General features: G+C 43.5%; 1 protein-coding gene across 3 annotated transcripts in view; it reads left to right on the forward strand.

Moving 5' to 3' along the window:
• Positions 1-26643, forward strand: part of RNF130 (ring finger protein 130) — a 98139-nt gene extending 71496 nt beyond the window's left edge. The window contains exons 6-9 of one of the 3 annotated variants that reach the window (XM_080922290.1): positions 1264-1360; positions 3165-3369; positions 6503-6596; positions 11488-11680. In XM_080922290.1, the coding sequence (XP_080778416.1) occupies positions 1264-1360; positions 3165-3369; positions 6503-6596; positions 11488-11503 (412 nt within the window). In that variant the 3' untranslated portion in view covers positions 11504-11680. Of the gene's footprint in view, positions 1-1263; positions 1361-3164; positions 3370-6502; positions 6597-11487; positions 11681-25848 lie in introns of those variants that run through there. The other 2 variants (XM_080922291.1, XM_080922292.1) reach the window with 2 other exon arrangements.
• The last annotated feature ends 1118 nt before the right edge of the window (positions 26644-27761 follow it).

The raw sequence follows: 27761 nt of genomic DNA on the forward strand, positions 1-27761 counted from the left end.
TCCTTTGTCCACAAGTAATAACAGGCAGACACAAACCTTGTATTCTATAAATTTAGGTCTCCCTGCAATTGATGGCTTTTGGGCCTAATTCAGGGCTGAAAATGTCCTGTCTGAAAGGTTTGGAATAGACTGATGAATCAAGACTTCAAGATCTTTATTCTGGGCTGCAAAGAAATGGGTATAAGAACATTAAGTGAAAACTGGGTCAGTATATACTATTGGCTGAAATTGTCATATGCATCCCAGTAAAAAGTTTTCTAGACCATATTTTAAAATCAAAACTGCATTTTAAAACAGTAACAAAACATTAAATTATAAATTAACAATTAATGTTATGAAGATATGGCCCAATTTGCACTCTTTCAAATTGTCTTTTATTCCAGACTCAGATTACACAGGTTCCAAAACTGTATCTGCCAATGGTCCTTTCATGTCTTCCCTGCACTCCAGGTTCTTCAAGTTCTCCTGCAAGGGTGCTGGAGCTTGGGCGTGGTCTCTACCTGTCCTTCTTTTCTCCAGATTTCCATGTGAAAAAGTTCCTAGTCAAAGAATACTGACCCTCCCTGGGTGGGTGACTGGAGTCAGCGGGATACGACTTCCTGCAATCCTGAATAGGAGATGTCATCCACCCCCATTCCCCAGTCCTTAGCCCTTTAACATCAGCCGAGAACTGCAGCTGAGGAGCTTATTCTTAGACACAGTTCTCCACCTTAAAGCATCTGACTGCCCTGGGACTTTTACCAATATTCAGCATAGGTTGAGTTCCATAAACTAACATTTATCAAGAGTACTCTCAATTCGGCTGTGACTTAATATCTTTGTGAAATTCTGCATGAGCTATTTTTCTGAAATATAGCTTCTTTATCAAGTCTGGTTATCTCTGTTCTTAATATATTTCTTTTTAGATTTCCTCAAGTCTATTTTTGGAATTTGGTGGCATGAAAAGGCAGGCTGGGGCACAATAATTTAAACCGATAGTTTCAGCTACTCTGCAATCACTTGAGCATCCATGAGGCCCTGTTGGATCTCCAGCACATCAGGGACACATCCCTCTCTTCTTCATTACTCAGTGCTGTTACCACATGAGATCGGGTACAGGGGAGTTTCTGTAAATTATGTTTTTATATGCCCCCACTATTTATCTCTTCAGTGTTAAAAATCCCTTTAAGCAGAAAAAAAAAATTAAACATTCTAAGTCTTTCCATGTTGATCTAAGAGTTTTTCACTGTGTAATTCATGGAGTAATTCTCTGTTCTTTTCTAGGCATGTTTTCCACAAATCCTGTGTGGATCCCTGGCTTAGTGAACACTGTACTTGTCCTATGTGCAAACTTAATATTTTGAAAGCCCTAGGAATTGTGGTATGTTCTCTGATTGTCACTACTTTGGGGCAGGATCAAATTTATGTATAGTATAATACAGCTGACATGACAGATCTCGTTAGAACACACTAGCCCTCACCACGCAGACCTTGTTGCTGCAACGGTGCCCTTGTCCAGATGACGTCAAAATTCTAAACTACCTTTGGAAGCACTAGAAGAGAATGCAAGTAACTGTTCTAGGCTACTTTGAAAGTATACTTCTGTTTAGAGTGCATAAAAGAAATAGAAAACTGGTTCAATGGTAATTTTTCTCATATTTGGCATAATATGAAATGATGTTATACTCTGCCCTCTTTAGCTTGCCTTTCATGTCTTTGAGTGTCAGTAACTTGCAAGCAGTGAAAGCAGATGGTGACCACAAATCCCCTAGAGAACCTTGAACAACTTGACAGGTATGTTAGCCAAGTGCTGCAGTGAGGTCAGCATGACAGGTGCCTGAGCAGAACAGTGAGACTGTTGAAGACTTTCTTGCATTCCTTAGGAAAGGTATGTAAGAGCCAGATGGTGGCGGTGCACTTCTTTAACCTTAGCACTGTGTCGACAGAGGCAGATGAGTCTTTGTGAGTTCAAGGACAGACAGGGATGCACACAGAAAATCGAAAAGGAAAGGAAAAGAAAGGTATATAGGGATAGAGAGATAGCTCAGCAATTAAAGGCTAAGGCTTATAACCAAAATGTCGATAAAAGTATAATAAAAATATTAAGTTTTTCAGCATTGCTGTTCTCTTACAGCCATGTTATCCTCCATGTGAGACTAGCTTAACAGACATCTTTCACATGGCCAACACACGGAAGCATTAACTTGTTGACAACTCTGTCCATTTTTTAAGTTTTATCTATTTTTATATATGAGTACACTGCAGCTGTCTTCAGACACACCAGAAGAGGGCATTAGATTCCATTACAGATGGTTGTGAGCCACCATGTGGTTGCTGGGATTTGAACTCAGGACCTTTGGAAGAGCAGTCAGTGCTCTAACCACTGAACCATCTCTCCAGCCCTCCTTTGTCCATTTTTAATAGAGCTTTCTGGAATAAATTCTAGCTGTCATGGTTCTTAGGATATGACGCTGCGATAAGCATCAGCTCTTAGCGTTTTTATTTTGTGTTTAATAGAACTTTGGGAGGCTCTGAAGCAGAATTCTTTTGCCCTAGAGCCATAGATTCTGGGTCCCGACTGTCTGTAGTGTGAACCGTTTTTCCTGGGCTCTGCCTTGCCTGTGCTCTACTGAAGACAGGAGCAGCCTCTCACCCTGCAGTTAGTTCTTACAGTTTACAAGCCTGAGCTCTGATCTGCTCTTGGTTGCATGCTTTGTTTTTAAAGGTAGAAGTTTTGTTTTGTTTTGTTTTGTTTTTCTCAACTAGGTACCAAGTAAACGGAGCATTTTAGAGAGGTTACAGAATAAACAAGGTATTATGTTACCTGCTGCCCTCAACAATGACATTTAATGTTAACTAAGATAATGAACTAAATTTTCAAACTGCAGGCTTTCCAGCTTTGCACATGATATTAGCCTCCCTCTGCCTGTGACAGTGGCTACATTATGGTTATCATTTCATTGCCAAGCTGCAGTGGCTAGTTTGGAGCTATGGGTTTTGGTTTTCCTTTGTACCATTTTGGGGGGAGAAGTCAGCTGATTCTTTGAAGAAAGTGTCTTAAATGACAGTAGGAAAGATAGATGAGATGTGGGAAAAGTGTGACAAAGTCTTTGCAGTGGGTGTAAACATTTAGGATTTTATGAACTTGTTCTTGTAATGATTTTTAATTTGGAAATATTTTGCAGCCAAATCTGCCATGTACTGATAATGTAGCATTTGATATGGAAAGGCTCACCAGAACCCAAGCAGTTAACCGAAGATCAGCCCTTGGTGACCTTGCCAGTGACAGTTCCCTTGGCCTTGAGCCACTGAGAACTTCGGGAATATCGCCTCTTCCTCAAGATGGGGAGCTCAGTCCTCGAACGGGCGAAATCAGCATTGCAGTAACAAGTAAGTCGGGCCTTTCTCCAGGCACCAGAGGGCCTTGTATGGAGCACCTGCTGACTGTCCAGGAGGAAGCTGCAGCCACGTGCTCCAGCCACTTTGTAAAGGATATAGTGCGCACACTTAGACACGTTTGGAATAACAAGCGTTCTTCATAATGAGGAATGTGGATGCTGGCGATTATGTGGTTAGTTGGTTAAAGGTTTTCTTTAATGGCTGTTGAGTGTTTTGAAACCATTGTGTGGCAAATAGTCATCTAAAGGGAGGCAGTGGAGTGCAGTGTGGGCACTGCTGCCCAAGATCCCCAAGCTATCAGAACTTAGGGAAGACTAATGTGGAATTCAAACCTAACAAGTATTCCGAGATAGTTATGAATGTCTGAATTGTTGACCAGCGAAGGCAGTGCCCGTGTATATGGTGTGAGTGGGCTGGTGGCGTGTGTCTGGGTGTGTAGGCATTCATCCTATAACAAGCACATTCTTCTCTCCGTTTCATCCTTTAATGCAGTTTCCATCTAACAACCTTTCACCCATCTCGTCGCCAATCTGGTGCTGCCTCCTCTAATTATGCTGCCGCTTGCCCGGGACGTGAAGCCTGGACTGATGAGGCTCCACTTACTCTGGGAGTCAGCAACAAACATGGGGGAACAGTTATGGACTAGCTTGTTCTTTACATGTGAAGACTTCTGTGGTCTTTTTTGTTGAAATGCATGGTTTTAAATCATGCAAAGATTGCCATTTGTCTGAATGCCAAGAGCCTTCATTCCTTTAGGAGTAAAACTATTCTTTGATATAGTTTGGCTCATTTCTTACCATTTCCCAATGCTTGTTTTAGCAACATTTTATGGTTTTCCTTCTTTGGCATTCAGGTTTTATGGTCTAGAGTTCACTGGTCTAGTAGTATGAAAGAAGATAAAGGTGATGTAAAATTGCGTTTTTATAAGTCCTTCATTAATTGGGCATTTATTGAGCACCTACTACATTAAGCACACATCCTATCATTTTATGTGGAAATGTCTTCAAAATCTTGATAATAAAATCTTTTGATGATAAAAATAATTCACATACAAAATAAACACTTTTATCAGAATTTACACGTAATGCTGGTAAAGAAAATTCATGTGATTATCTAGACCCAAAGTACCTCTTTTTCTTCCAAATCCCTGGATTGCCCTAAGCAAGTACGATATATCCAGCCAGCACCCACTGTGTACAAGGACAGCACTGTGCTGAGTGAGCAGGTGGAGGTCAAAGGGCGGCAGCCCGTGGTGCTGGAGTACTCTTGGAGCAGGTGGTGCTCTGGTGGTATTTCTCACATGCAAAGACACAAATAGGTTTATGTGTTCAGATTTCAGAAATACATACGTAATTAAAGTTTCTGAATATTGCTTTGCTTATCACGAGCAAAGGTTTATTAGAAAGTGGGTTGGGTGGCAGCTTAGTTCTGTGATACATTCTGTAAGGATCTAAGTTCCGTCTGCCTTTAAGGAAAACAAGTAAGAAACAGGCACAGTGGGACATGCTTATAATGCCAGCGCTCCCTCTGCTATAGCTAAAAAGAAAAGGGAAAAAAATGAATATTGTGTTAAGTTCCTTGCTGTTGATAGCCATTTATCTCTTGATTTAAAAGAAAAAATACCAGTATATGTTATTCCCAACTTAAAAAAAATACATAGGTTACAACAGTGATTTTTACATGGACTCTTTGAGTATTCATCTTGACTTCAATAAAAAGCTTAAATCTAATGCTGTGGAAGTCTATAACCCAAGAAGCAGTGCTTGCGTGTCAGATGGAAAAGTTTGCTAGGAATGTTAATCATATAAACCAAGCGGGCCAGCAAAGATTAGCTTGTGGAACAAACTCAGCATCCTGAGAACCTAGAGAACAAGCTCTCTAAGCCTTTTCTAGGGAGAAAGAAAAAGAAGCATGTGCACTGACACTTACAAGTTCCAGGATTCAGGAAACCCAGACTAAGAAATACCCAAGGCAGGGCTGTGAGGAGCATTTGATACTCTTCCAGAAGGAGCCAAGGTTGGTTCCCAGCACCTACATGGGGCACTTCACAACTACTTGTAACTCCAGCTCCAAGAAGGGGGGGTTCCCACTCCTTCTTCTGGCCTCCATGGGCACCTGTGCTCACATAACATGCATACACACATACTTATGCATAGATGCATGCACATAATCTAAAATATTTTCTGAAAGAATACCCGTGTCACACATAAATGAAGTCATATGAAAGCCATTTTTTATACTAATTTTAAAATGTTTAAGTGAAGATTTTGTTTCCTTTTAGGCACAGTTTTGCAAATGAACATTGTCATGCCTTGATACAAATGTAGAGGAACTTTATAGAATTACTTTGTTAAACCATCTCTGTTTACTTTATCATGGGGATACTTTATAGTTAAAACTTTGGATTGGTTCTAAGGCCCCAGGTTCGTCTTCCTTCCTCCTCATGCATGCATTGTACACACAAGAGTTTCAGCTCTTTCATGAGCCAAGCACCTCCTGGGTCACCGGCCCTCCTACTTTTCTAAGAAGACAGAAGGACCAACTTTGTTTCCAGCAGGGGTTATGAACCTATTTTGTTGGCACAATTGTGATGTGTCTTTTTAATATGAATATTCTAAGAAAAAACAAGGCAGACGTGAGTGGCTTGGAGGAGCAGCTTTTCTGCTTAGCATACTCACAAGACTTTTGAGAACCCCAGTCTGTGTTCCTAACCCTCATCTAAGATGGAGTGTTAGAATCCTGCAGAAATAGCACAAGGAAATTTGAAAAACGATTATAAATGTGGTTGTTCTGTCCTCTAAATTCACAACACCATGTGTCCATGTGCAGTCCCCACACCACTTCCCTGCGCCTCACGGTGGCCACACTCCTTGTGTACTTCTGGATCTACACTGAAAGAGATGGTTGAGCCATGCTTTCCTTTCTCCTTGCAGCTTTTCCCAGTACTTCCACTAACCTTCTCTAGTTAGTAGCTTTCTGGCAAACTTCCTCCTGCTTGACTTCCTTGAGCCAGCCTTGGCTTCCACCTCCGTTGACGTCTGCTTCGTATTTGAGGGAAGTGTTGACATCGATTTGACTTAAACCTTCTCCCCAGAGTGATTTCCTCCCTTTCCTTTGTCAACAGAAGAATGGTTTATTATTGCCAGTTTTGGCCTCCTCAGTGCTCTCACACTCTGCTACATGATCATCAGAGCCACAGCTAGCTTGAATGCTAATGAGTAAGTAACAAATTGTTTTTTGGATTGCATGTGCCAGACGATCCCAAGAAAACATGTAGTTTTCATGAAGGTGGTGAGACTTAGCTTCCCACCTGTGTCATGCTGATCCCATTGGGATCATAGTTAGCAAAATAATTTATTTCATGAGCATCTATTTTTTAGTCACACAGAATGGGAGTTCACTTTGTTCAGTAAAACTAGCAGACATGAGCAAAGCTCTGGAGGCTCTCTCTAGTTCAAGCTGGATCCACAGCGTCATGCAGATGCCAGGACACCAGAACAGTCTTCCTATGTGAAGAATGTCAGTGGCCCCAGCACTGATAGGAATAACTCTACTCACAGTGTGCTCAGGACTTTACCAGGAGAACACCGAAACCATTGCTTATGATCAAGGACAGGAAAGAGATGGGAAGGAAATCTACTGATCCTAGAACACAGTTGGGAGTAGAGATGCCAGAATAGACAGTCTCTCAAAGGGCAGACAGAGGCCAGGGCAGGATACAGAAAGTCACATTTTTACCTCCATGAGGAAGAACACCAGCCAGGCTTCTTAATGGTGAGAGGGTCCTGCCCCTAAGGAATGCACAGAGCTGGGAATGTCGGCAGAAGCTGCATGTCACTATAAGGGCTGTCGTAGGGGAAACATCTTGGTCATTTTGATGCAGTGGTTTTCCAGAAGTAGCATTTTGTGGTGGTGTGATACTGGGAGGGTCTTGTTTGCCTTTGTTTTAAACGTTTCTATTTCCTATTCAGTCCTTTCTTCTACTGAAGCATTCATACACCTTAGAGATGGACGCAACCCTAGGCTAGTGCCCACATTCAAGCCTGCATTGCTACTGCTGCCCACCACGTGCTCTCTGTCACAGAGTATGACCTAGCGTTTCAAGTTGCCAACAATAGCCAGTCTCCTGGAATAATTAATATTGTTTGGCTGAGGAAACAAAAAACTTTGACTTTCACTGACTATTACAAATACTCTAATCTTACCTGTTGACAAATACTTACAGGAAATACCTTCTGGCACCCATGACCCCGTACATACTGAGAAGCTGTTATGGTACACTGGCATCCGTCACCCTTTAGATGACTACTCTTCACCCTCGTATTAGGCTGGCCAGCAGCTAGCTACCTCTGTTGATGCTACTAGATGCAGTTTTCATTAGTACCCAATGTCTTATTCTAGAGTCAGACACACAGATTTGGTTCTTGCTCAACTCCTCCTTTTCAGTTGTGAGACTTGGGCATTTAAATTGTCTAAAGATTATTTTAATCATCAAAATAAACAGATAATGATTAGTCTGTATCATAGGGCTCTTGACTTAGTACAGTGCCTAGTTCGTAATAAGTGCTCAATAAATGTTAGCCAAATTCCACTGAGGTTCTGCTATAGTTCTGTGAAAAAGATGGCCACCTGGGGCCAGTTGGGTGGCTCAGTAGGGAAGCCACTTGCTGCCAAGCCTGATGACCTGAGTTTAATCCAACTTCCACAGGTTGTTCTTTGATCTACACACCATGGGACGAACACACACACATATACACACACACGCACATGCACTGTGTGATATGTATATATGCACACAAACAAAATGTAGATAAATATAATTTAAAATTAAGATATGACCATCTACCTTTATAAAGCCAGTATAATTTTATCCATAAAATCAGATACAGAACATAGGAACTCTGTGGGTGCCCGTAATTTCAGAAACATTTTTGTTTTAAGTAAAGCCATTGTTTGGTCTATAGCCAATTGTCTTGCTTATTCCCAATCAAGCTAGGTAATAATATAACCCAGTTCTTAAGATTTTACCAGTGAGGAAGCCGATGAATTCAGTGGGCAAAGGTGCTTGTGCCAGGCCTGACGTGAGATCAGTCAGAGTCCACCTCATGGGAGAAAGAAAAGGTTGCCGTAACAAGTTGTCCTCTCTCTTCCACACACTTGCCATCATACACAAGCGCTCACACAGACTTCTGCACATAAATAAGTCTAATTAAATATTTTAAAGAATTCAACTATAGGTAACGACTAGCACAAATAAATAGTGATGCTCTGAGCACTTGTATAGAATTACTAGACGATTTAATGGTCCTCTTACTCAGATTCCTTGCAGGCACTCAGTCTGCACATCAGATACTTTAGAGGGACCTGGGTCAGATGCTTCAGTTGCATGCATGAGCCTAAGTCATGGGTCTTCACAGCCATGTCTTAGTCAACCCTTCTCCCATTAGCCGGTTTTGCAGTTGTTCATTTGACTGTTACTTCTTTGCCTTCAAAACCATCCTAAAGGATAGTATTCATAATCCCATTTAGAGAAAAAATTGAGTGAGTGTGTGTGTTGATGTGCACATGTGTGTTACACACCTGAGGATACATAAAAAGATAGTCACCAAAATATTGGTGGTGAGTACCTTAGGTTCTGTGTTTAGGATAATATTTTCCTCTCCATTGTGAGCTTCTGTAACTTGGGGTTTTGTTTTTGTAAGCACAAGTTACTTGTTTTGTTTTGTTTTTTAAGACCATTTATTGTGAGAGAGAAAGATCAGTCACTCTGCCAATATCTTTCTAACTGGTTGGTTGAAATTCCTAAATGATTTTATTCCAGATAAAAGGCTTTGTAAAACAGTTTTACAATTCTTCATTTGTGGATATTTTTTAAGTCATTTTGCCTTTGTCTACCAATAAATTTACAGCCAAGATGTGGAGCACATCACCACAGCCAGCTCGTTAGGCTTCTGTTTGAGAGGAGCATTGACAGATGAGCTCTGAAAATGGACTCATTAGATGTCTTGCAGGTGCTTTGTTAGAAAGGAGGAAGAGGAGGTGAGAGTGTCTCAAGGGGTCCCGAGGGCTGCTAGAGAAGAACCAAGTTGCTGTGGACTGAGTACCCTGTGTGCACAAGGGCTCATACTGTACAGCTAGTGCAGAAGAGGGGACACAGAAGAGGTTTAGTGGAAGAAAGTAACTTTGTATCAGGCAGAGTTGTCCGTATGGACAGCTGGTAAGCTGAAGTCTAGGGCTTTGAAGGCAAGTCCTCCTCTGAGTCATGTGCTGCCGGGCGGGGTCAGAGCCCATGTGACAAGGATTGGGGTTGCTTTCTAGTTCCCTTTTGCAAGACTGAATTTCAAAAGCAAAGTTACGAGACGTCTTTGTTGCCATTTCCCAGAGTGAAGGCTGTTTACTTTGTGACCCAGTAGTGCTCCCTCATACACAACTAAAACAGAAGTGCACAAGGTGGCTCTTACTGCCTGCCACATCTATGATATAAACTGTCTTGGGCTTTATTTCCCTATCAATGCAAGCTCTAAACCAACTTCAGGAACAGTTTGAGAAACATTTGTCAAGAATTTTAGATGTCTACTTTTTCAGGCAAATATTCTCGGTCAGACCAAGATCCGTCTTTGTTTTTATGTTACCGTGAATACCTTCCTTGTGAGAACAAACACTTAATGTGTATGTGGGGAATATGCCTTCTTCCTTCTAATCATATTGATTCTCTTCAGCCAATCTGAGTGTGAGGCTTTAGCCACCAAGGACAGTGGGATTCTGCACCTCTGATCCCAGCTCCCTTCTTTATACTGCTTGGCCCTGACTGCTCCAAAGAACATTGAGGGACTCGACTGTGACCAGAGAGGAAAGTGTAGTTTCTGAGAAGATGGTTCAAAAGACGAGTCCTAAGCAAAGCAATAGTTACCATGGTCTTTGGCAGTAGCCATTTTCCTTTTTCCCAGAGCACCTAATGTTGTGGTGTTCCTAAAAAGCCTCTGTGTCATAGTACCCATTTTTCTGCGGAGACACTACAAGGAAGAGGTGCCTTCAGTGAGGCCTGTGACAAATGGGCAGAGGCGCTAATGAAAAGTGACCTTTGCTCCCATCAGAGCCTTTTCCAGAAAACGTTGGCAGCTCCCTTACGCGTTCTAATGCTGTGTCCCAGTGCTTACTAGGCACTGGCTCATGGGAACAGGGATGAGCTTAGAGACCTGGCCTTCTCTGCAAGAGTTAGAAGTGAGGAAAGGAGCATGGGAGGGAGCGCTGTGCACTTTGGGGCACACCCAAAAGTGCTGCTGGTTTTGCACTGAGGATCCTTGAGGGGCACAGATTGAGGGGAGCAAAGCAGGCTCAGGAAGTGTGCTCTGATTCCTCCACTGAGGTGGCAGCACTGGGAGTGTCTAAGGCTTTTCACGGTGGCTGTTTCTTTAGATAAGGTGGGAGTTGAAGGAAGAAATGATCCCACAGTGGGGAAGAGATGAAGAGGGCCTGCAGAACTGTACGACTGCCAAAGGTCTAGTGGTTTGAAGCATGGGTCCTCAGGACAGGAAAAGATCAGATTTGGGACAGTAGAAGGGAGCCAGACATGGAGGCCTTGCTTAGGGAATAAGTCAAATACAAGGGGCCAGGAAGCTAGATAGTGTCAGGGGCTGCAAAGGACAAACAGGATCCTGGAGCACCAGGAAACTTCCCAGAGGACTGCAGGCACTTTTCAGCTCCTGTCAGAGGCACTAAGATCACACTCTGTGCACCAAAATCTGAGCAAGTCCTGAAACAGCGCCACACATCCCTGAAGTCTGCTCTTTAGCTCTTCCAGATAAGCCTTAGTGTAGTCCAGGGTGATAAGAGGAGCATGCTCAGCAAAAGCAGCCACAGACCCAGCTTGGACAACACTATCCCTGTGTGGAAAACAAGGCACTGCTAGCCAGCTTCCCCTGTGTTCATCTGGGGATTTGAAAGAACAAGTTGCTTACCTACCAGTGAGAAACTGCGGGTCTCTGACAAATACTAGGGCTGGGGACAGTCCCGGGCCAGCCTGCAGTTAGGATCGTGTCTGCTGTTTGAGAATGTTGACAACCTTCCTTTAACTAATTAATGACCTCTGTTTTCCCTTTCATTCCATAGGGTAGAATGGTTTTGAAGAAGGAAAACACTGCTTTCTGACTGATTGCCTTGAAGGGAAAAAGAACCTATTTTTGTGCATCATTTACCAATCATGCCACACAAGCGTTTATTTTTAGTACATTTTATTTTTTCATAAAATTGCTAATGCCAAAGCTTTGTATTAAAATAAATAAATAATAAAATAAAAGAACTGTGTTGCTAAGTATCCTTCGCCAGCGTGTATTTCAGAGGCTGATTTTGATGCCACACGTAGAACGTGCTCATGACTCCGTAAGAGGGTAGGGACAGTATGGCTGCTGTCTTCACCTCCTTGTCTGACTCCTGTGTGGCAGAACAGGGACATCCTGTGTGGCACTGCTCCCTCGGGGCCCCACTGACTTACTCTCCTTTATTGTCAAGGGTGCCTGTTTACCTGGTAACCTCTCCTTCCTCTGTGGTCCTTGCGCCTTCACCCGGACGGTAGCTTCACACCAGGCCCTTCAGGTGCTCCTTCCCATTGTGTCTCCCATACCTGGGAATGTGCTCTGCATGTAGTACGTGCTCAATAAATTGACGGTGGGATGAAGGAATGAGCCATTAGGACTTGCAAACAAAGATACTCCTTTTATTTAGTGTGTGTATTACATATTTTTAAAAAGTAAACGAAAAGGAATTTGCCAAGAGCCATTTTAACATGTGCAAATGAAATATTTTTGCCTTATTGAAGAAAATGTTGAGCTATTAGTCATATTGCATGTTTAAAGGATGGTTGATATTGTAAACTGTGCAGTAGTCATTCTTGGCCTCTGAACTGTCATATTTCTGTGGGTCTTCACAGGCAATGCGACCGTCACCGATCTCTTAATTCCAAAACAGTTGGTCACCCCACAAGGAAGCCTCACACCCACTAACAGAACTTCCCACTTAGGCCAGCTCTGGGAACTATAAGACCGCATGTTTCTCTGCCCACTCTGGGGCATATAGTCTTACAGTGTGAAGCCTTTTACATCCATGTTGTATCATGTAGCGATACTTTATCCCTACAGAGATGTGATTTATTTCTGCAAATTTGCTGAACTTAACTAATCTTTTCTTTAATATCCTTTAAGCTTTTCTATGTACACAGTCATGTCGTTTGAATACAGGGCCTTTATGTCTCTTTTATAGTCTGTTCTGCTTTCCTCCTTGTTCGTCCTCAGGTAGACGGTAAATAGAGACGGTGTGAATTGACTCATGTTCTGTTACTGTCTTGGTGGTAGAGGGGAGATTTCGGTTTGTCGGCATTGAGTTACAGGATTTTCTTACTCTCCGTCAACTTGACAGAGTAGTATATCCCTAGATTATGGGATGTTTATACCGTGGAACTTTTAGATTTTGTAAACTTTTTCCTGTACCTATTGCAGTGACCTTGTGGCATTTTGTCCCATATTAACATAGTATATGATATTGGTTTCTTTGAGACAGGATTTGACTGTGCAGTTCAGAATGACCTCAGACCTACAATTCTCCCAAGTGCTGTCTGCAGCCAATGCAAATCTCAACGATTACACTTTTTCCTTATACCAAACCAGCCTCACATTCTTAGGGTAATCTCTCACAGAATGGGTTTTACGTTGCTGGACCCAGTTTGCTAGGGTTTTTCTGATGACTAGTTCAGTTTATAAAAGATGATTTGGCTAGCATTTTCTAGTCTGTCTTTGCTGCACCTTGGCATCGTTGTAACTGATCTCCCCAGTGTTCTGACCTCTGTGTTTTGGAAGAGTGGTTCTTCAGATGTTCTTCCTAGAAAGGTTCCAGTTTCTCTAGTGTCCCCACAAGTAGTTGTGTGCTCCTGCACTTGTTGGGGAACTCCTCAGTTGCTCACCCACTTGACCTCTCACCCTCTCACATGACTCTGATTGTCCCCGAACTGTAAATGGACCAGGCTGAACTCACACCTGCCTCTACCTCCAAATGCTCGACTGTAGATGCGCACCACGACACCTGGCTTGTTTCCCTCTGTTAAAGTGAAAGATTCAGTTATTGATCTGGAGTCTTTGGGGAGTTTTTGGTATTTGGAATTTGTTGTTGTTTTGTCTGGAAACAGTGTATGTATGCCAGGCTGGCCTAGAATCTATGAGCTCTGTGACCCTTACACTCGGTGGCCTGAGTAGGCAGGATTACACGTGCTTGGCTTCTTTTTAAAATATAGGTGCTTGTAGCCAAGTCTTCCTCCAAGTCCTATTTCTCCTAACCATATTTATTCCTGTTAACTAATTTCTTCTTTCTCCTGTGAGTTCTTTGACCCACTGATTATTTAGCTGTTACATTCTTTAAGTCCTACATATTTATAGATTTTCCCAATCTGTTACAGATTTCCAATTTTATTTTAAATTCTTCCAGATATGGTGTTTGGTTGGTCGGTTGGAATAGGTGGAGCATCTTTGTGATGTTTGCCCTGCTTAATGTACCAAAGCTGCTTTACTAAAACACTGCATCTGATGCAGAGGGTGCTCAGTGCGCACCTGGGAAGATTCTGCTGTCACCATGCGCAGTGCTGAGTGGGTGTCTGTTGTGTCTGTTGGTTAATGCTTCCCTCTGTTCTGCCTGTTAGACTTCGGCGTAGACTCCACCTACTGCTGTTAAACCCTCTGCTCCTCCATGTACATTGGGTTCTTCTGTCATGCATATGGAATTGGGGAAATGTTTAAGCCACACGGTTTGCTAATTACATTCCTACATGATGAGCATCACCTGTTAAAGGGCCCTCTTGGTGGCACAGCTGTCAGCTGACCTTATTCTGAGCAGAAGAGTTTGTGAAGTTGACTTTTTCCTCGAACGGTCTGATGAATTAGTATAGTCCCTGCTACCTCATTGTATCCAGTGGGATCCAAGTAATTCTGCCCCTGCTGTTTCCTCTCCTTTGTGATCAAAACAGTCATCAGAAGATGGAGCTGGTGTAATGTCTCCTCTCTACAGGTTCTGAGTCCGTCACATACTGCTTCTCTAAAAATAAGTAACAATAAATAATTTTGCTGGCACTACAGCATAATTTTGGCAAGAACTAAAAGACAAAAAGGAGTAAATTTATAGGTTAAGACTGGAAATGTAGTAACTGAGTGAGATAAGAATGTGGTATTTTGTATCTTTGATATTTAACTGACATCAGGTTTGAGAGAGAGAGAGAGAGAGAGAGAGAGAGAGAGAGTGAGAGAGAGAGAGTTTTGTACATTTGGGCCCAATACAGAATTAGCATCAAAATGAAACTGTATTTTTAGTAGACACGATATGCATAGAGTTACTATATAAAATTGAATAAATTTTTCACTTGGTATTTTAAGAGTTATAATGTGACCATATTTAGGCTGAGGTGGGTATTTCAGTTCTAAATCCTTGGTGTAGTTTTTGTAATGGGTAAAGCATATGTTGTTTTTAACCTTAGTTTTTTGTTTTTTGTTTTTTTTTTAACCAAAAACTAAATGTTATTAAGAATACTCTGTGTCGGGGAAGCCCTGGTACCAGTGAACCCAGAGTTGGTATTGTGTCTAAAGAGGAACTTGCAGAGTCTTCTGGTCCTGTGTCGGCCAAAGGCAGCTGCAGCCACTGAGCCTGGAAAAGCAAGCCTTTGGCCAGCAAAGTTCTAGCTTTAGACTTTTTAAACAGCAGAGAAAAGGTTCCAAAGTGTCCTTCATTATTTCCTTTCCTGTTGTTTGGTTTACTATAGTAAATTCCTTATCCAGAGTTTAAGAATTGGACAACTCAAAAAAATGAAGCTGTGATTGTCTACTCACTTCTTACTGTTGGGCATAAATGTGCCACAGCTCAGTTTCGGTCTGGGACCCTCTCTCATTTGAAAGTAGGGACAAGCAGCAGAAGCGTGTGGCAGGCATTAGGCTCCTGTCCAGGCAGGTGTAAGCTTTGGACAAAGTAAACTGAATCTGCACCGACTCTCCTGAGTGCTCTACTGGTGCGAGCTAACGCTGACCTGTGAACCCCTGTCTACTTTGTGTGGATTTGATCTGCATTAGAATGTGTAGCAGAGAGCAAGCAAGCGTGAGATCCTTGCCTGACTCACTGAGCTTCCTGCCTCAGTCTCTCCCCAGTGAGTAAAGGTCACTGTAGCAGCAGCATACAGGGCTTGGAAGATCTGAGTTTGTGTTAGTGAAGGTGCCTGGCTCAGTGGTTTCTGCATTTCCTTCCTTTATTAAAAAAATAAATAAAGAGCTGACCCTGCAGTCTTTCCTGGTTTTGAAGGGAAGCCTTGTCAGGCATATTCAGCCTAAGAAAGGCTCTGAGCCACTAAGGTCTTACAGCTCATCTTCATTTCCTTCCTGTTCACTAAGTGAACCTTGGGTAGGCCGAGCTGTTCACCAAGAAAGAACAAAAGGTCCCTCTTTCTGGAGAATGCGTAGCCAATGCTTAGCATCTTAGAAAGGCTCACGAGGAAAGCTTTCTATAGAAAAGGCTGTGCTGCTTTCTACCCCAGCAGTAACCAGACGCCTGAGACACAGTGACAGGACCGAACCCTGACCTGGAAGTAAGGCCTGTACCAGTATCCAAGCCTTTTTAAGGTGAGAATCAGAGCAGATTTTGAGCATTGTTTAGTTTTTTAAAACATTCGAGACAGTAGATTTGTAAACCACTGTTAAATGTCAGAACACAGGTTCCCATAGTGAAGCGTTCGAAGGCTGTCTGTAGTTTTGAGACAAGGCCTCCAATAGTCCAGGTTAGTCTCAACACTGACGTGCACAGGGTGAGCTGGGCCTCCTGAACTTCTCGTCCCCTTCCTCCCAGTGCCTGCTCAAGCCCAGGGTTCCATACACGCTGACTCGGCACTTATCAAGTGACTGATTCCACTCTCCAGCCTTCCCAAACTAATTCTTAAACTTGGTCAAAGCTGAGTCATGTAGTGGGCTTACTGGATACCACTGAGCACACGACACACTGTCTGTTGTCACTTTGTGGTGTGTTGATGTTGTTTTCCATTCATCAAAAGACGCAGTGACAACCTTGTCCGCTTCATCTAAAGACCCTGGAAAGCTGTTAAAAGGCAGTTAAATTTTGGGTGTCTCAGAAGTGCTTGTTACTAGGTCACTAGACTTTAGTTAGGCAGCCAGCATTTGGGAAGCTGAGGTAGGAGGGTCCTGGCTACACAGTTGAAACTTCATCAAAACAGAAAATCCTTACACATAAGGAAAATAATTACAAATGGAAATTCAGAAGAAATAGACAACAGAAGGGTAATAGTGTATAATTTTAAGAGATGATTAAATTACTAAAAATGTCTTCAAACTTGTCCGATGCCCCTTTCTATGTTAGAGCTCAGCGAGTCTAGGAAGGCTAGAAGCTGGTGCTCTAGGCATGTCTCAAGGAGAGCAAACTGAACTCAGTGAGGTTAGACTCCTGAATGGAGAGCAAACGCACCGCTGGAATAAATCGAGCACAAAGGCATTTCTTTAACAAGGAAGCGAAATTCATGTCACTTCCTGATCAAGGAGACACCAATACCCAATACTAAGATGAAAACACAGGAGAGTGCACACTTCAGAAACTACGAGAAGCACATGAGAGAACACGCGGTGAGGTCGGCCTAGGGAGGGAGTGGAGAGCTGTTCCATGGCTTTAGAGTGAAAGTCCTGGAGACCCCCTTCACAATGAAATACATGTAAAAGTGCTCAAGATGTACTAACGTGTTTCTAAATGACAAAGATACCAACTTCTGTTAGTACTTTCTGCAACAAATTTTTTAAAGTGGCCGTAGGGGCTGGAGCAGCAGCTGACAGCACTTCCTGTTCATCCAGAGGGTCTGAGTTCAGTTCCCAGCACCCATGTCAGGTCCTCACAACTGCCTGTAACTTCAGCTCCAGGAGGCCCAGTGCCCACTCTGGCCTCTTTGGGCATCTGCACTCAATGTGACATACACATTCATACAGACCCAAACACATTAATAAAAATAAAAACTTTTTAAAGTAATAAAAATACTGGAATTTTGTCAATAAAATCTGAAGATTAAATGTTGATAAATGTCTTTCAATTTCAAATTGATATGAGAAATAGGAAATTAAATTCACCAACATCTAAGTAATCCATTGGACTTACTCCTCAAAGAAAATCCTCAGGTCCAGAGTTGTGGTTGTCAACCTTCCTAACATTGCGCTGCTTACCATAGTTCCTCGTGCTGTGACACCCCATGTGCTGTGACACCCCGCCAGCCATGAAACTGCTAATCACAACTAACTGTGCTACTGTTAACAGTTGTAATGTAACCCAACAATGTTAGGCAACCCTTGTGAAAGGGTCTTTGACCCTCAAAGGGGTCTTGAACCCCATCCTGAGCATCACTGACACAGGCCTTATGCTAGAGAATACTTTGTACCAATTAAGGAAGAGTAGGAAGGGGGAAATTTTCCCGAGTATTTCTATGATCCACATAGCGCTGGTACCAGTTAACCACCATTGAAAGGGAAAGAAAGGGGAAATGGGTAATTTTGGAAATATAGATGTGAATATTTCTATTTGATTTTGTTTTTATTCTCTAATTGATCAGGGTGGGGGAGTGGGAGGTTGTGCTTTTATCTTAATAATTATAGGAGAAAGAATTGCTAAAATTCCAAGCTGTTTCATAAAGAAAGTGACCCACAAACCCGTGCCTTTCGTTCCAAGTGAATGTATTAAATACACAGCAGGATTGAGGGAAAGAAGCAAACCATGTCCATCAGAAAGACAGTAGAGTGCTAGGTCTGACACCCCCACTGTCCCGCAGGCCTGGGGCCCTCTTCAGTGTTCAGACACTCCAATGGACTGTTTGGTGCCCAGGCTAAGTGTCCTCTCCTGCATGAGACTTTCAGTCAGTTCTTCCCTCCTCTGGCACTCTAGCATCCTGGGATAAACAGTATCTGAGTCTCTTGTTCTGTGCTGGACAAGGGGGCAGAGAGTGTGGCAGCCCCGCCTACAGAGCCAGCTTTTCCCTGAGCTTACATAGCACGTGGCAATTTACTAAGGCACTGTCTATCACAGATGCCAGGTCTTGACTGTAATGCACTCTAAACATGACCACAAGCGCTCCCCACTGTAGAGAAGCATCTGCTGTGAATCTCCCGCCACGCCATCCGCAGTGTGAGCTACTGTAGTAAAGCAAGAAAAAGAAACGAAAGGTGTAAGTAACAAGTAAGGAGAGCTGAAGCTACCACTGTCCACAGACAAGGAGAAAATCCTTGGTGCCTACAAACCAGCTCTTAAAATGAATAAGCAAATTTAGCAGTCAGTCGCACATTGCAGTACCAAGCCAAGCCCAGTGGCATGAACCGTCTACACAGGCTGAGGGAGGAGGGCCATCTGACCCAACAGCTCTGGACCCAGTCAGCCTGTCTTCAAAAAAAAAAAAAAAAAAACCACCAACAATAAGCAATTAAAAATAAAATTTTCAAAAAGATACTGCTTACAAGAGTATCAAGTAGACAGCCTGTGAAGAAAGAAGCGGAAAGAATCGCAGGGCTTCTCCACAGGGCGCTCCCATGCACTGCCAAGACATTCAAGGTGATCTAATAGAAGGAACATCACTGGTTGGAGGATGGATAAACTCAGGATTTTTCTCTTATTAATCTACAGAGCCCCTGAAGATTCTGTAAGATTCCAGGAGCAAGTGTGAAGAGGCATAGTCCGACAAACTTGCTAAATTCTAGGATTTGTACAGAAATGAGAAGGGTAAGAGTATCAAGACCATGCAGAGCAGATAAGCAGAGAACTTCCAGAGACTGCATAAACCAAGAACAGTTACACCCCTGCAGTGCTGACTCCAGGACAGACTAGGAGCATCCGTGTTGACGCCCAAACACTGCATCTAGGGACGCCTTGCAGCCAGAGACCAGGCAGGCCTGGGAAGGATGGCACCATGTTGGCTGTGTCTGCACAGGTGAAAAAATCAAAAGCCCTGCCACACTTGATTTGGGCCTAAATGTGAAAGGCTAAATAAACAATGAAGCTTCTGGAAGGTAAAATTGAGCATCTTCAAAACTTCGGGTTTTGACAAAGAAGCAAAGAATTAATCTTGACTTCAAAAAAAAAAAAAAAAAAGTACAAACTGGGGGCTGGAGAGATGGTTCAGTGGTTAGAGCACTGACTGCCCTTCCAGAGGTCCTGAGTTCAATTCCCAGCAACCACATGGTGGCTCACAACATTCAGTAGTGGGATCCTATGCCTTATTCTGGTGTGTCTGAAGACAGCTACAGTGTTCTCATATACATAATTTCTTTTAAAACACACACACACACACACACACCAAGCTAAGCCAGACATGGTAGTGAATGGTTTTAGTGTAAGCATTCAAGAAGCAAAGGCAGACAGGTCTCTGTAAGTTTGAGGCCAGTATGGTCTACATAGTAAAGTTCCAGAACAGTCAGGGCTAAATGGAAAGAGCCTGTCTCAAATAAATAAATAAATAAATAAGAACACACCAGGTAACAGATAAGTTGATCCACACCACAATTAGAAAATTATCAGAATACATTATGTTGGAGAAAGATTCCTGAAAGAAATATCCATCACTAAAGACTCACTTGGAGTAAAGATCGCAGAGGCTAGTAGGGCATCCCAGTAAGCTCAGCACTCAGCTGAGGCAAGAAGGTCCGGGTTCAAGGAAGAGTCTGGGTGTGGCTTTCCCCAAGGAGAAGGGAGAGGCGCTCATGCTACAGAGTCCCATGAGGGACTTGCAAGGCACTGGACTTTGCAGTGGCATTCAGCTTCTTAGGCAGGGGGTGCCATCTGTGGGAATTCATAGATTCACACATTTCTTAATAAATATCACATAGCCAATAACAGCAGCAAAACTGAGGAAGGGTTCACAAACACTTTACTTCCTTGGCAAAAGCAGCCGTGTGTGTGTGTGTGTGTGTGTGTGTGTGTGTGTGCTTGCTTTCAGTGAAGCTAGTTAACAGACACAGATTAGTGAACTCAGTGTGGAAAGGTTTAGTTTCTGCTTTTATTAAGTGCTAAAGTTTGAACCCAGAGCCTCAGCACAGTGAGCTTGTGCCCTTCCACTGTTCTTACCAGGGAGGTGGGCAGGTCAGATGGTGTAAGCTGACCCTAACAGAAAACAGTAGCACATCCAGCTTCTCAGGGCCTTAGCTCTTCCTGTGGAACAGAAAGCATTTATATTTACCACTTTAAAACATGCTGTACTACTTAATACAGTTATATTGTACAGGTTGAACTGGAAACCAAGATGTAGTTGTCAGAAAACAAGTGCCTCACTTTCTGTCTGGGACTTGACTCTAAGAAGGGCCACTTAGTAAAGATATTAAGTGTCTTAGAACTTAATCTGGCTTTTAAAATACAATATATGTATTTTTAATTTTCTGTGTATTTGTAGTCTGCTTGCATCTGTGCCCTGCACCATGTGTGTGCAGGGCTCAAAGAGGACCAGAGAGGGTGCCCAGTCTCCTGAGGCTGGAGGTGTGTGCTTGTGAACTTCTCTTAGCTGCTGAGGCCTTTGTGAGTCATGACAGCGGGATGGCTGTGTGTAAAACAAACTTCAGCTGTAATCCCTGCCAGTTCAAACACATGTTTGATGTCTTTCTCAATGACACCATAGAAGAAGCTCAATGGGATTGGTGAAGAGTTCCTTAATCTGACCTCAAAATTACAGGCTAAGAAAGGGGGAAAGTCAATAAATTTTACTAAGTCAATGGATTTTACTAAAATTTGGAGCTTGCTCTTCAAAATCCATGTTACTAAAATGAAAAGCTTCTCTTGAAAAAAGTATTTTCAAAACATTTCTGACCAAAGGCTTGAATCTCGATTTATATATATATATATATATATATATATATAAAACAAAGGCAAATGGCTCATGCCAGCACTCAAGGCAAAAGCAGGAAGACCTCTGTGAGTCTGAGGTCAGCATGCTCCACGTAGCAGGTTCCAGTCTATCCAGGGCACCATAAATCTCCCTGTGGAGAAGAAGGAGGTCTGAGGAGTAGAGCTCTGGTCTGGTGTGCTCATTGCCCTGGGTTCCAGCCCCAGCACCCACCCTGAAGAAGAAATAGAATTGTTGACACAGCATGGTAGAATGCCTGGTATTGTTAGTCACCAGCAAAGGGCAAATCAAAGCTGCTAGGACAGGGACTAAAAGGATGGCTCCACAGTTAAGAGCACTCGCTGCTCCTGCAGAGGACCTAGGTTCAGTTCACAGCACCCACAGGGTGACTCACAACCATCTGTAAGAGATCTGATATGATATGATCTTCATATGCCTTGATATGATCTTCACAAGTACCAGGCACATACATACATGATACACACACACACACACATACATGCAGGTAAAACACTCATATAGAAGAAATGAAAATAGAATCTTAAAAACTAAAAGGAGGGCTGGGTGGGGCGGTGCACACCGGTGAGCCCAGCCTTTGGGAGGTATAGACAGGAGAATCCAGAGTTCAAGGTTAGCCTCAGCTACACAGCAAGTTTCAGGCCAGCCTAGGATACTGAGACTGTCTAAAAGGAGGGGAAGAAGGGAGGGAGAGAGAGAGAGGAAAGAGGAATAGAGGTAAGAAGGGCAAGAAACAAGCACTCTCGCTCTTGAAGATTGGCAGGGTTGGAGAGAGGCACTGGGTTCCCATACAGTGCTCCGAGGGCTGGAAAGCAACATGAACACTGCATAAAACAACCTGGGAGCCCCTGAAAGGGTGAAGCCCAGATCTCCCCAGGCATACCACTGCTGTTTACCCAGGACACACAAAATCATATCCACACATAGCTTGTACATAAATGTTCATAGCGCCTTTCAATGATTCAACATTCTAGAAAGATGCAAGATAACCTGTTTCCATGGTGATAGAAGTAAGCTGGTAAGGGATTACTAAACGATTCCAGGAAATTTTGGCAGGTGTTGGGCATGTTCATGTTTTATAGTCTGGCTACGTTGGTAGGCATATGCATAAAAAAATCTGTTTTTCTAGATTTGTTGTATTCATTTGTGTGTAAGTATACACATGTGTGCTGGTGTGATTGTTTGTGCAGACGCAGAGGCCAGAAGACACCATGCAGTCCCTCAGAACTGGAGTTAGGGCTGTTATGGGAAGCCTAGCTTGTTGCATGGGTATTGGGATTTGAACTCTGGTCCTCATGATTGTGCAGCACACTTGTAACCACTGAGTCATCTCTCTAGCCCCCTACAGAAGTCCTTGATGATATAAATCTTAATCATGTTCATTTTACTTTATTTCCCTGTTAAGTCAAATGTACTTCCAAAAAATAATTACTTGGACCCCTGTGTATGGGAGAAGGAAGGGACAACAATGGGGGGGGGAGTCCTAATGCTCCTTACTGGGAATTCAAGTGAGAATCTGCATCTCAAAATCAGTACCTTTAGGCTGGCAAGATGACTCAGAGGTAAAGGCATCTGCCACCAAGCCTGACAACCTGGGACCCACGGGGGAATCCACTCCTGAAATTTGTCTTCTGACCTCCACACAGGCTGAATGGCATACAATCACCACACCTGAAACCCACACAAAATAAAATGTGTTTGTTTGTTTGGTTGTTTTTTAAGACAGGGCCTCTCTATGTAGCTCTGACTGTCCTGGAACTCACTCTATAGACAAGGCTGGCCCTGAACTCAGATCTGCCTGGGAATTTTCTTACTCATACTGGAAGTAAAGTGTGGCACAAAATAAATTTTAAAAGTGAAAAACAAAAGTATTGCAGCGGTAAAATATTAAAAAACGTAAAAGGGCGCCATTCCACACCACCGCCGGCTACTCTCTGGCCCCAGTGGTGATCTCGTTGCCATGGCTCTCCCCACGTAGCAACTGCCTCTCTCACAACTCTCTTGCTGCAGACTCTGCTCAGTCACAGTTCTCAGTAGCCTGGTATAATCAAAAGTCTAGAAGCTTGTAATTTTTCAATCAGATTTGTATTTGTAAATTCCCACCCCACAAAACAGTCACACAATAAACTGAGAGCCAATTGATGTTGATATAAACTGCCCACCTAGATAAGACAAGTTGTCCTATAATTATTCATAAGATATTCAGAGCTCCCTTGTAATTACCATAGAATTGAAAGCATAGATTCTACAAGAGTCACTAAAATCTGTACACTCTGAAAAGGGAAGTCGGAGGCTGCCCCTGAGACCATGCCGTGTCAGCTGCTTGTGTAGGTTTGTGCTCAGCCACTGAGGCAGAGACAGCGCAAGTTCAAGGCCTCCCTGAAACTTAATTAGACTCTGTCTCAAAGACAAGAAGATTGACTGGGACAACGCCTCGTATAGAGCCTCTACATCAATCCCGGTATGGGGTATGGAGAGTCCCACTGGAATCCCAGCACTTGGGAGGCAGAGGCAGGCAGATCTCTGAGTTCGAGGCCAACCTGGTCTACAGAGCGAGTTCCAGGACAGCCAGGGCTACACAGAGAAACCCTGACTTGAAAAAACGAAGTCAAAAGATTAATTATAGATGATTGCAAGTTCAAGGCCAGCATGGTTAAACTACTTAAAGACATACTGCCCCCACACACAAAAAGTCTACCTCAGATTTCATTAGTGGTTAACCAAAACCATGTGAAGGTATAACTTTACTATAAGTTACGAGGTTTTCATTTGTTTGGGGTGCGTGCTTGCTTGTGTGGGAGATGAGTAGGAGAGTATATGAGGAGGCCAAAGGTCAGCGAAGGCATTGTTCCATTGTCATTTCTTTTTTAAGATTTATTTATTTATTACATATGAGTACACTGTAGCTGTCTTCAGACACACCAGGAGCATCTGACTTTATTACAGATGGTTGTAAGCCACCATGTGGTTGCTGAGATTTGAACTCAGGACCTCTGGAAGAACAGTCAGTGCTCTTAACCGCTGAGCCATCTCCCCAGCCCTCCTTTGTCGTTTCTTAGTAGTCATCCACCTTGTTTTGACCTGGAGCTCGATTCTTAGGCTAGACTGTCCGGCCAGGGAGCCCCTGGATCTGCTGGTCTAGGCAGTGTGTGCCTTCCCAGACTTGGGATTACACTCAGCTTTTTATGTTATCATAGATGTTGGACTTGGGCCCCTAGGTTCCGGAGCACTTTTGCCTATTAAATCCTAAATTAAAACTTTAATTTTAAAAACTGTTTTACTGGGCTGGAGAGATGGCTCAGTGGTTAAGAGCACTGACTGCTCTTCCAAAGATTCTAAGTTAAAATCTCAGCAACCATATGGTGGCTCACAACCATCTGTAATGGGATTAGATGCCCTCTTCTGGTGTGTCTGAAAACAGCTACAGTGTATTCATATATACTAAGTAAATAAATAAATCTTTTTTAAAAAAACGGTTTTATTAAATTTGACTTAGTCTATATTTTCAAGCACATACCTGCTGTAACACACCTAGAGAGTTCTGAAGATAACTTGCAGGAGTTAGTTTTCTGATCCCACCATGCTAGTCCCAGGGGTCAAACTCAAGTCACGGGGCTCGTTTGCACTTTTACCATCTTCTTCAGTTTAAAACCTTTCAACTCACCACCCAGAATCCCCGGGTCTCCCAGCTGCTGGAGTGCTTCTGTGTACTCATGCCTGCAGGCTAGGCTAGCACGGGTGTTCAGAAGGAGAGAGGGTTTGTTCTTCAGAAGATTGTATCCGTAAGAAGTCTTCAGATTTATCAGTGGAATCCTGAAAAGAGCTACAGTGATGCCTTTGGAGATCCTAAATCTTCCAAACATTTCAGAAGGTTTTTAAAAATGATTTCCTTTTTTTGTATTGTGTGTCTGAGTGTTTGCATATATGTATGTGTGCCATGTGTGCAATACCCATGAAGGTCGGAAGAAGACATTGGATCCCCTGGAATTGGAGTTATGGACAGTTACAAGTCCTGATGCGGGTCATGGGAACTGAACTCCAGACCTCTGCTGGAGCAGCAAGTGTTCTTAACTGTTGAGCCATTTCTCCGGCCCTAGGAATGCGTATATTTGAAATAGCCTACAAAGGGCCGTGGCTGTGACGTAGTTGGCAGAGTGCTTGCCTAGCATACACAGAGTCCTGGGTTTGTACATCTCATAAACTAGATGCCGTCACACATGCTTGTAATCCCAGGACTCAGGAAATAGAGATGGGAGGTCCAAAAGTGCAAGGGCAAGCTAGAATGATTTCAAGGCTAGTCTTGTCTACATGCAACCCTATCTCAAAAAAAGCAAAAGCAAAAACCAAATCAATCATGCCTCCAAGTGCCAAAGGCAGCTCAAAGGTGCCGAGCTCCTCTAGCGCATTAGAGGCCCTGCCTTCCAGCCCCAGCTCTTAGGAACTAAATCCCTACATTATTTTCATTCTAGTGGTAAGAGACAGTATTCCAAAGATGACCAACATCCTCCTCCAATGTCCTACTGACCCAGGCTAAGGCCATAACTAAGTCTGTTTTCTTGTTCCTTCTTCAGGTGGGCACGTCTTTCACCGGAACTCCTTGTCGCCTCGTACCCTGGTGTATGAAAGTGAATTCTCCACAATCGAGCCTTCTTTGGACATGTATGATGAGAACAAAACCTGATTTTTTAAATGGGCTATTGGGGGTCTCTCCTTTTGAGATTTGATTTATGGTCACCTTTCTTACTTTGTATCCCTCTGTCACCGTCCATCTGGGAAGAATGGCAGTACCTCTGGACGCAAGTTGGGGTTCAGGGTTAAATTACGGAGTTCTCCCGAGGTGAGATTTGAGGGCAGCATTATTGCCCAGGTGAGCCTCGTGGTACCACCCAAAGCTGACCACTGAGCACGGGCACCTCAGGAGCCTTGCTGTTTCGAGAGAAGAGGTAGGGCCTGGGGTTATTGATGCGTTTGTGGCAAATGTGCCGGTGTCCCAAATAGTCGCACGCTGTTCTGTGTCAGGGTGGCATGGGGGTTTTGTAAAATACATTTTGTGGTCCTCACATGCACAGGAAGCCTGAAGATAGAGCACCCACTGGAGCAGGGGATGAATCACGGCTCCCTGGCCTCTTCCCTTTGTTCTCTGTATCTTGCTGTGTTTTCTGTTAAAGGCCTCTTCCCACAGGGAGTCCTTCAAGAGAAGCTTCATCTTCCTTTCCCCTGTGAGACTCTGACCTCCTCCATGGGGCCCAGAGTCCGCTGTCACAGGATCAGTCATCTGCTTTGTCGTTTTCCAGCATCTGTGATGAGCATGACATAAGACGACAGGTATTTACACAGACGCTGGACGTGGAGGCTGCTGTCCCCACTGTCTGTGGAATCTGTGAGGAGGTGGCACCAGGAGCCTAACACAGTGACCAAAAGGGATAAGGTTAGCAGTCATCAACACCACGATGGTCCTGAATGTTTTACTGGGAAGCGCAAACCAACCTCCTATCAAATACCAAATGGGGGCTCCTCCTCCATCTTGATTGTGCAATCCAGTGCCATCCTGCCGGCCTCAGCACCAACATGAAGAAACGCTGGAGCGCTGGCAGACAGACTCACAGAAGACGATGCTGTGGCCAGCAAGGTAACACTGGGGACATGTGTGCTCTTCCCACACATCTAGAATTACATCAAGTTAACATGTGAGGAACTCGTGGGACCAGAATCAGCAGAATCTGCAGACGTTTGTGCCACAGTCCAGACCCTTGTTAGGAGAACGGAGCTCCAGTGTCTGACCTCGCTCATGGCAGACGGAGCTCCAGTGTCTGACCTCGCTCATGGCAGCACAGACAGAGAGGGACAGGCTCCTACCCTGACACTTTCATTGGCTCTATGGGTCATAAGTTTGAGGCACATACATGTCATCTTCACACGTGTGGCTTCTTCTCCGTCACAGCATCCTGTAACATGTCCCTAAGATCCCTCAGATGCCCCTGTGCTGGAGGCAGACCCTCAGAGAGCCCGAGTGCTGACAGCCTGTAAGAACATGGTGGCAGGGTGAGGCCCCTCCCCCGACTCCCCTGCACTTTGCTTGAGTACTCAAGGCTGGAACAGGACCGATGTCTAAGGTCTTACCTGCTTTCACTTTTACTGCTTACCAAGGGCTTTTGTCTTTCTTTTTTATAGTCTTTGTACTATAAAAATATTTTTGATAAAGTTTCAATAGATTATCGTTCTGAAAGACAGGTTCTCAGTGAGAGCATTTCAGCTGGAGACTAGACCGCCAGGGTCCGCAGGCTTAGGTGGAAGTGTTTGGTGTGGCAGATGGATGCTGTGTTCGCCATGTTGTCCGAAGCCTGGCCTTGTCTTCTCCACGACCAAACGCAGATCCCACGGGTTTCTCTCTTCTTCTCTCATCTGTCTTATAAAGGCACATATTAAGTTCCACCCTAGACGGTTTCTTTACTAAAGAAGTGGAATTGTTTGGAGAAAAATATAT

The sequence above is a fragment of the Micromys minutus genome, assembly GCF_963924665.1.
Source record: "Micromys minutus genome assembly, chromosome: 10".
In the NCBI taxonomy this organism is placed as follows: domain Eukaryota; kingdom Metazoa; phylum Chordata; class Mammalia; order Rodentia; family Muridae; genus Micromys; species Micromys minutus.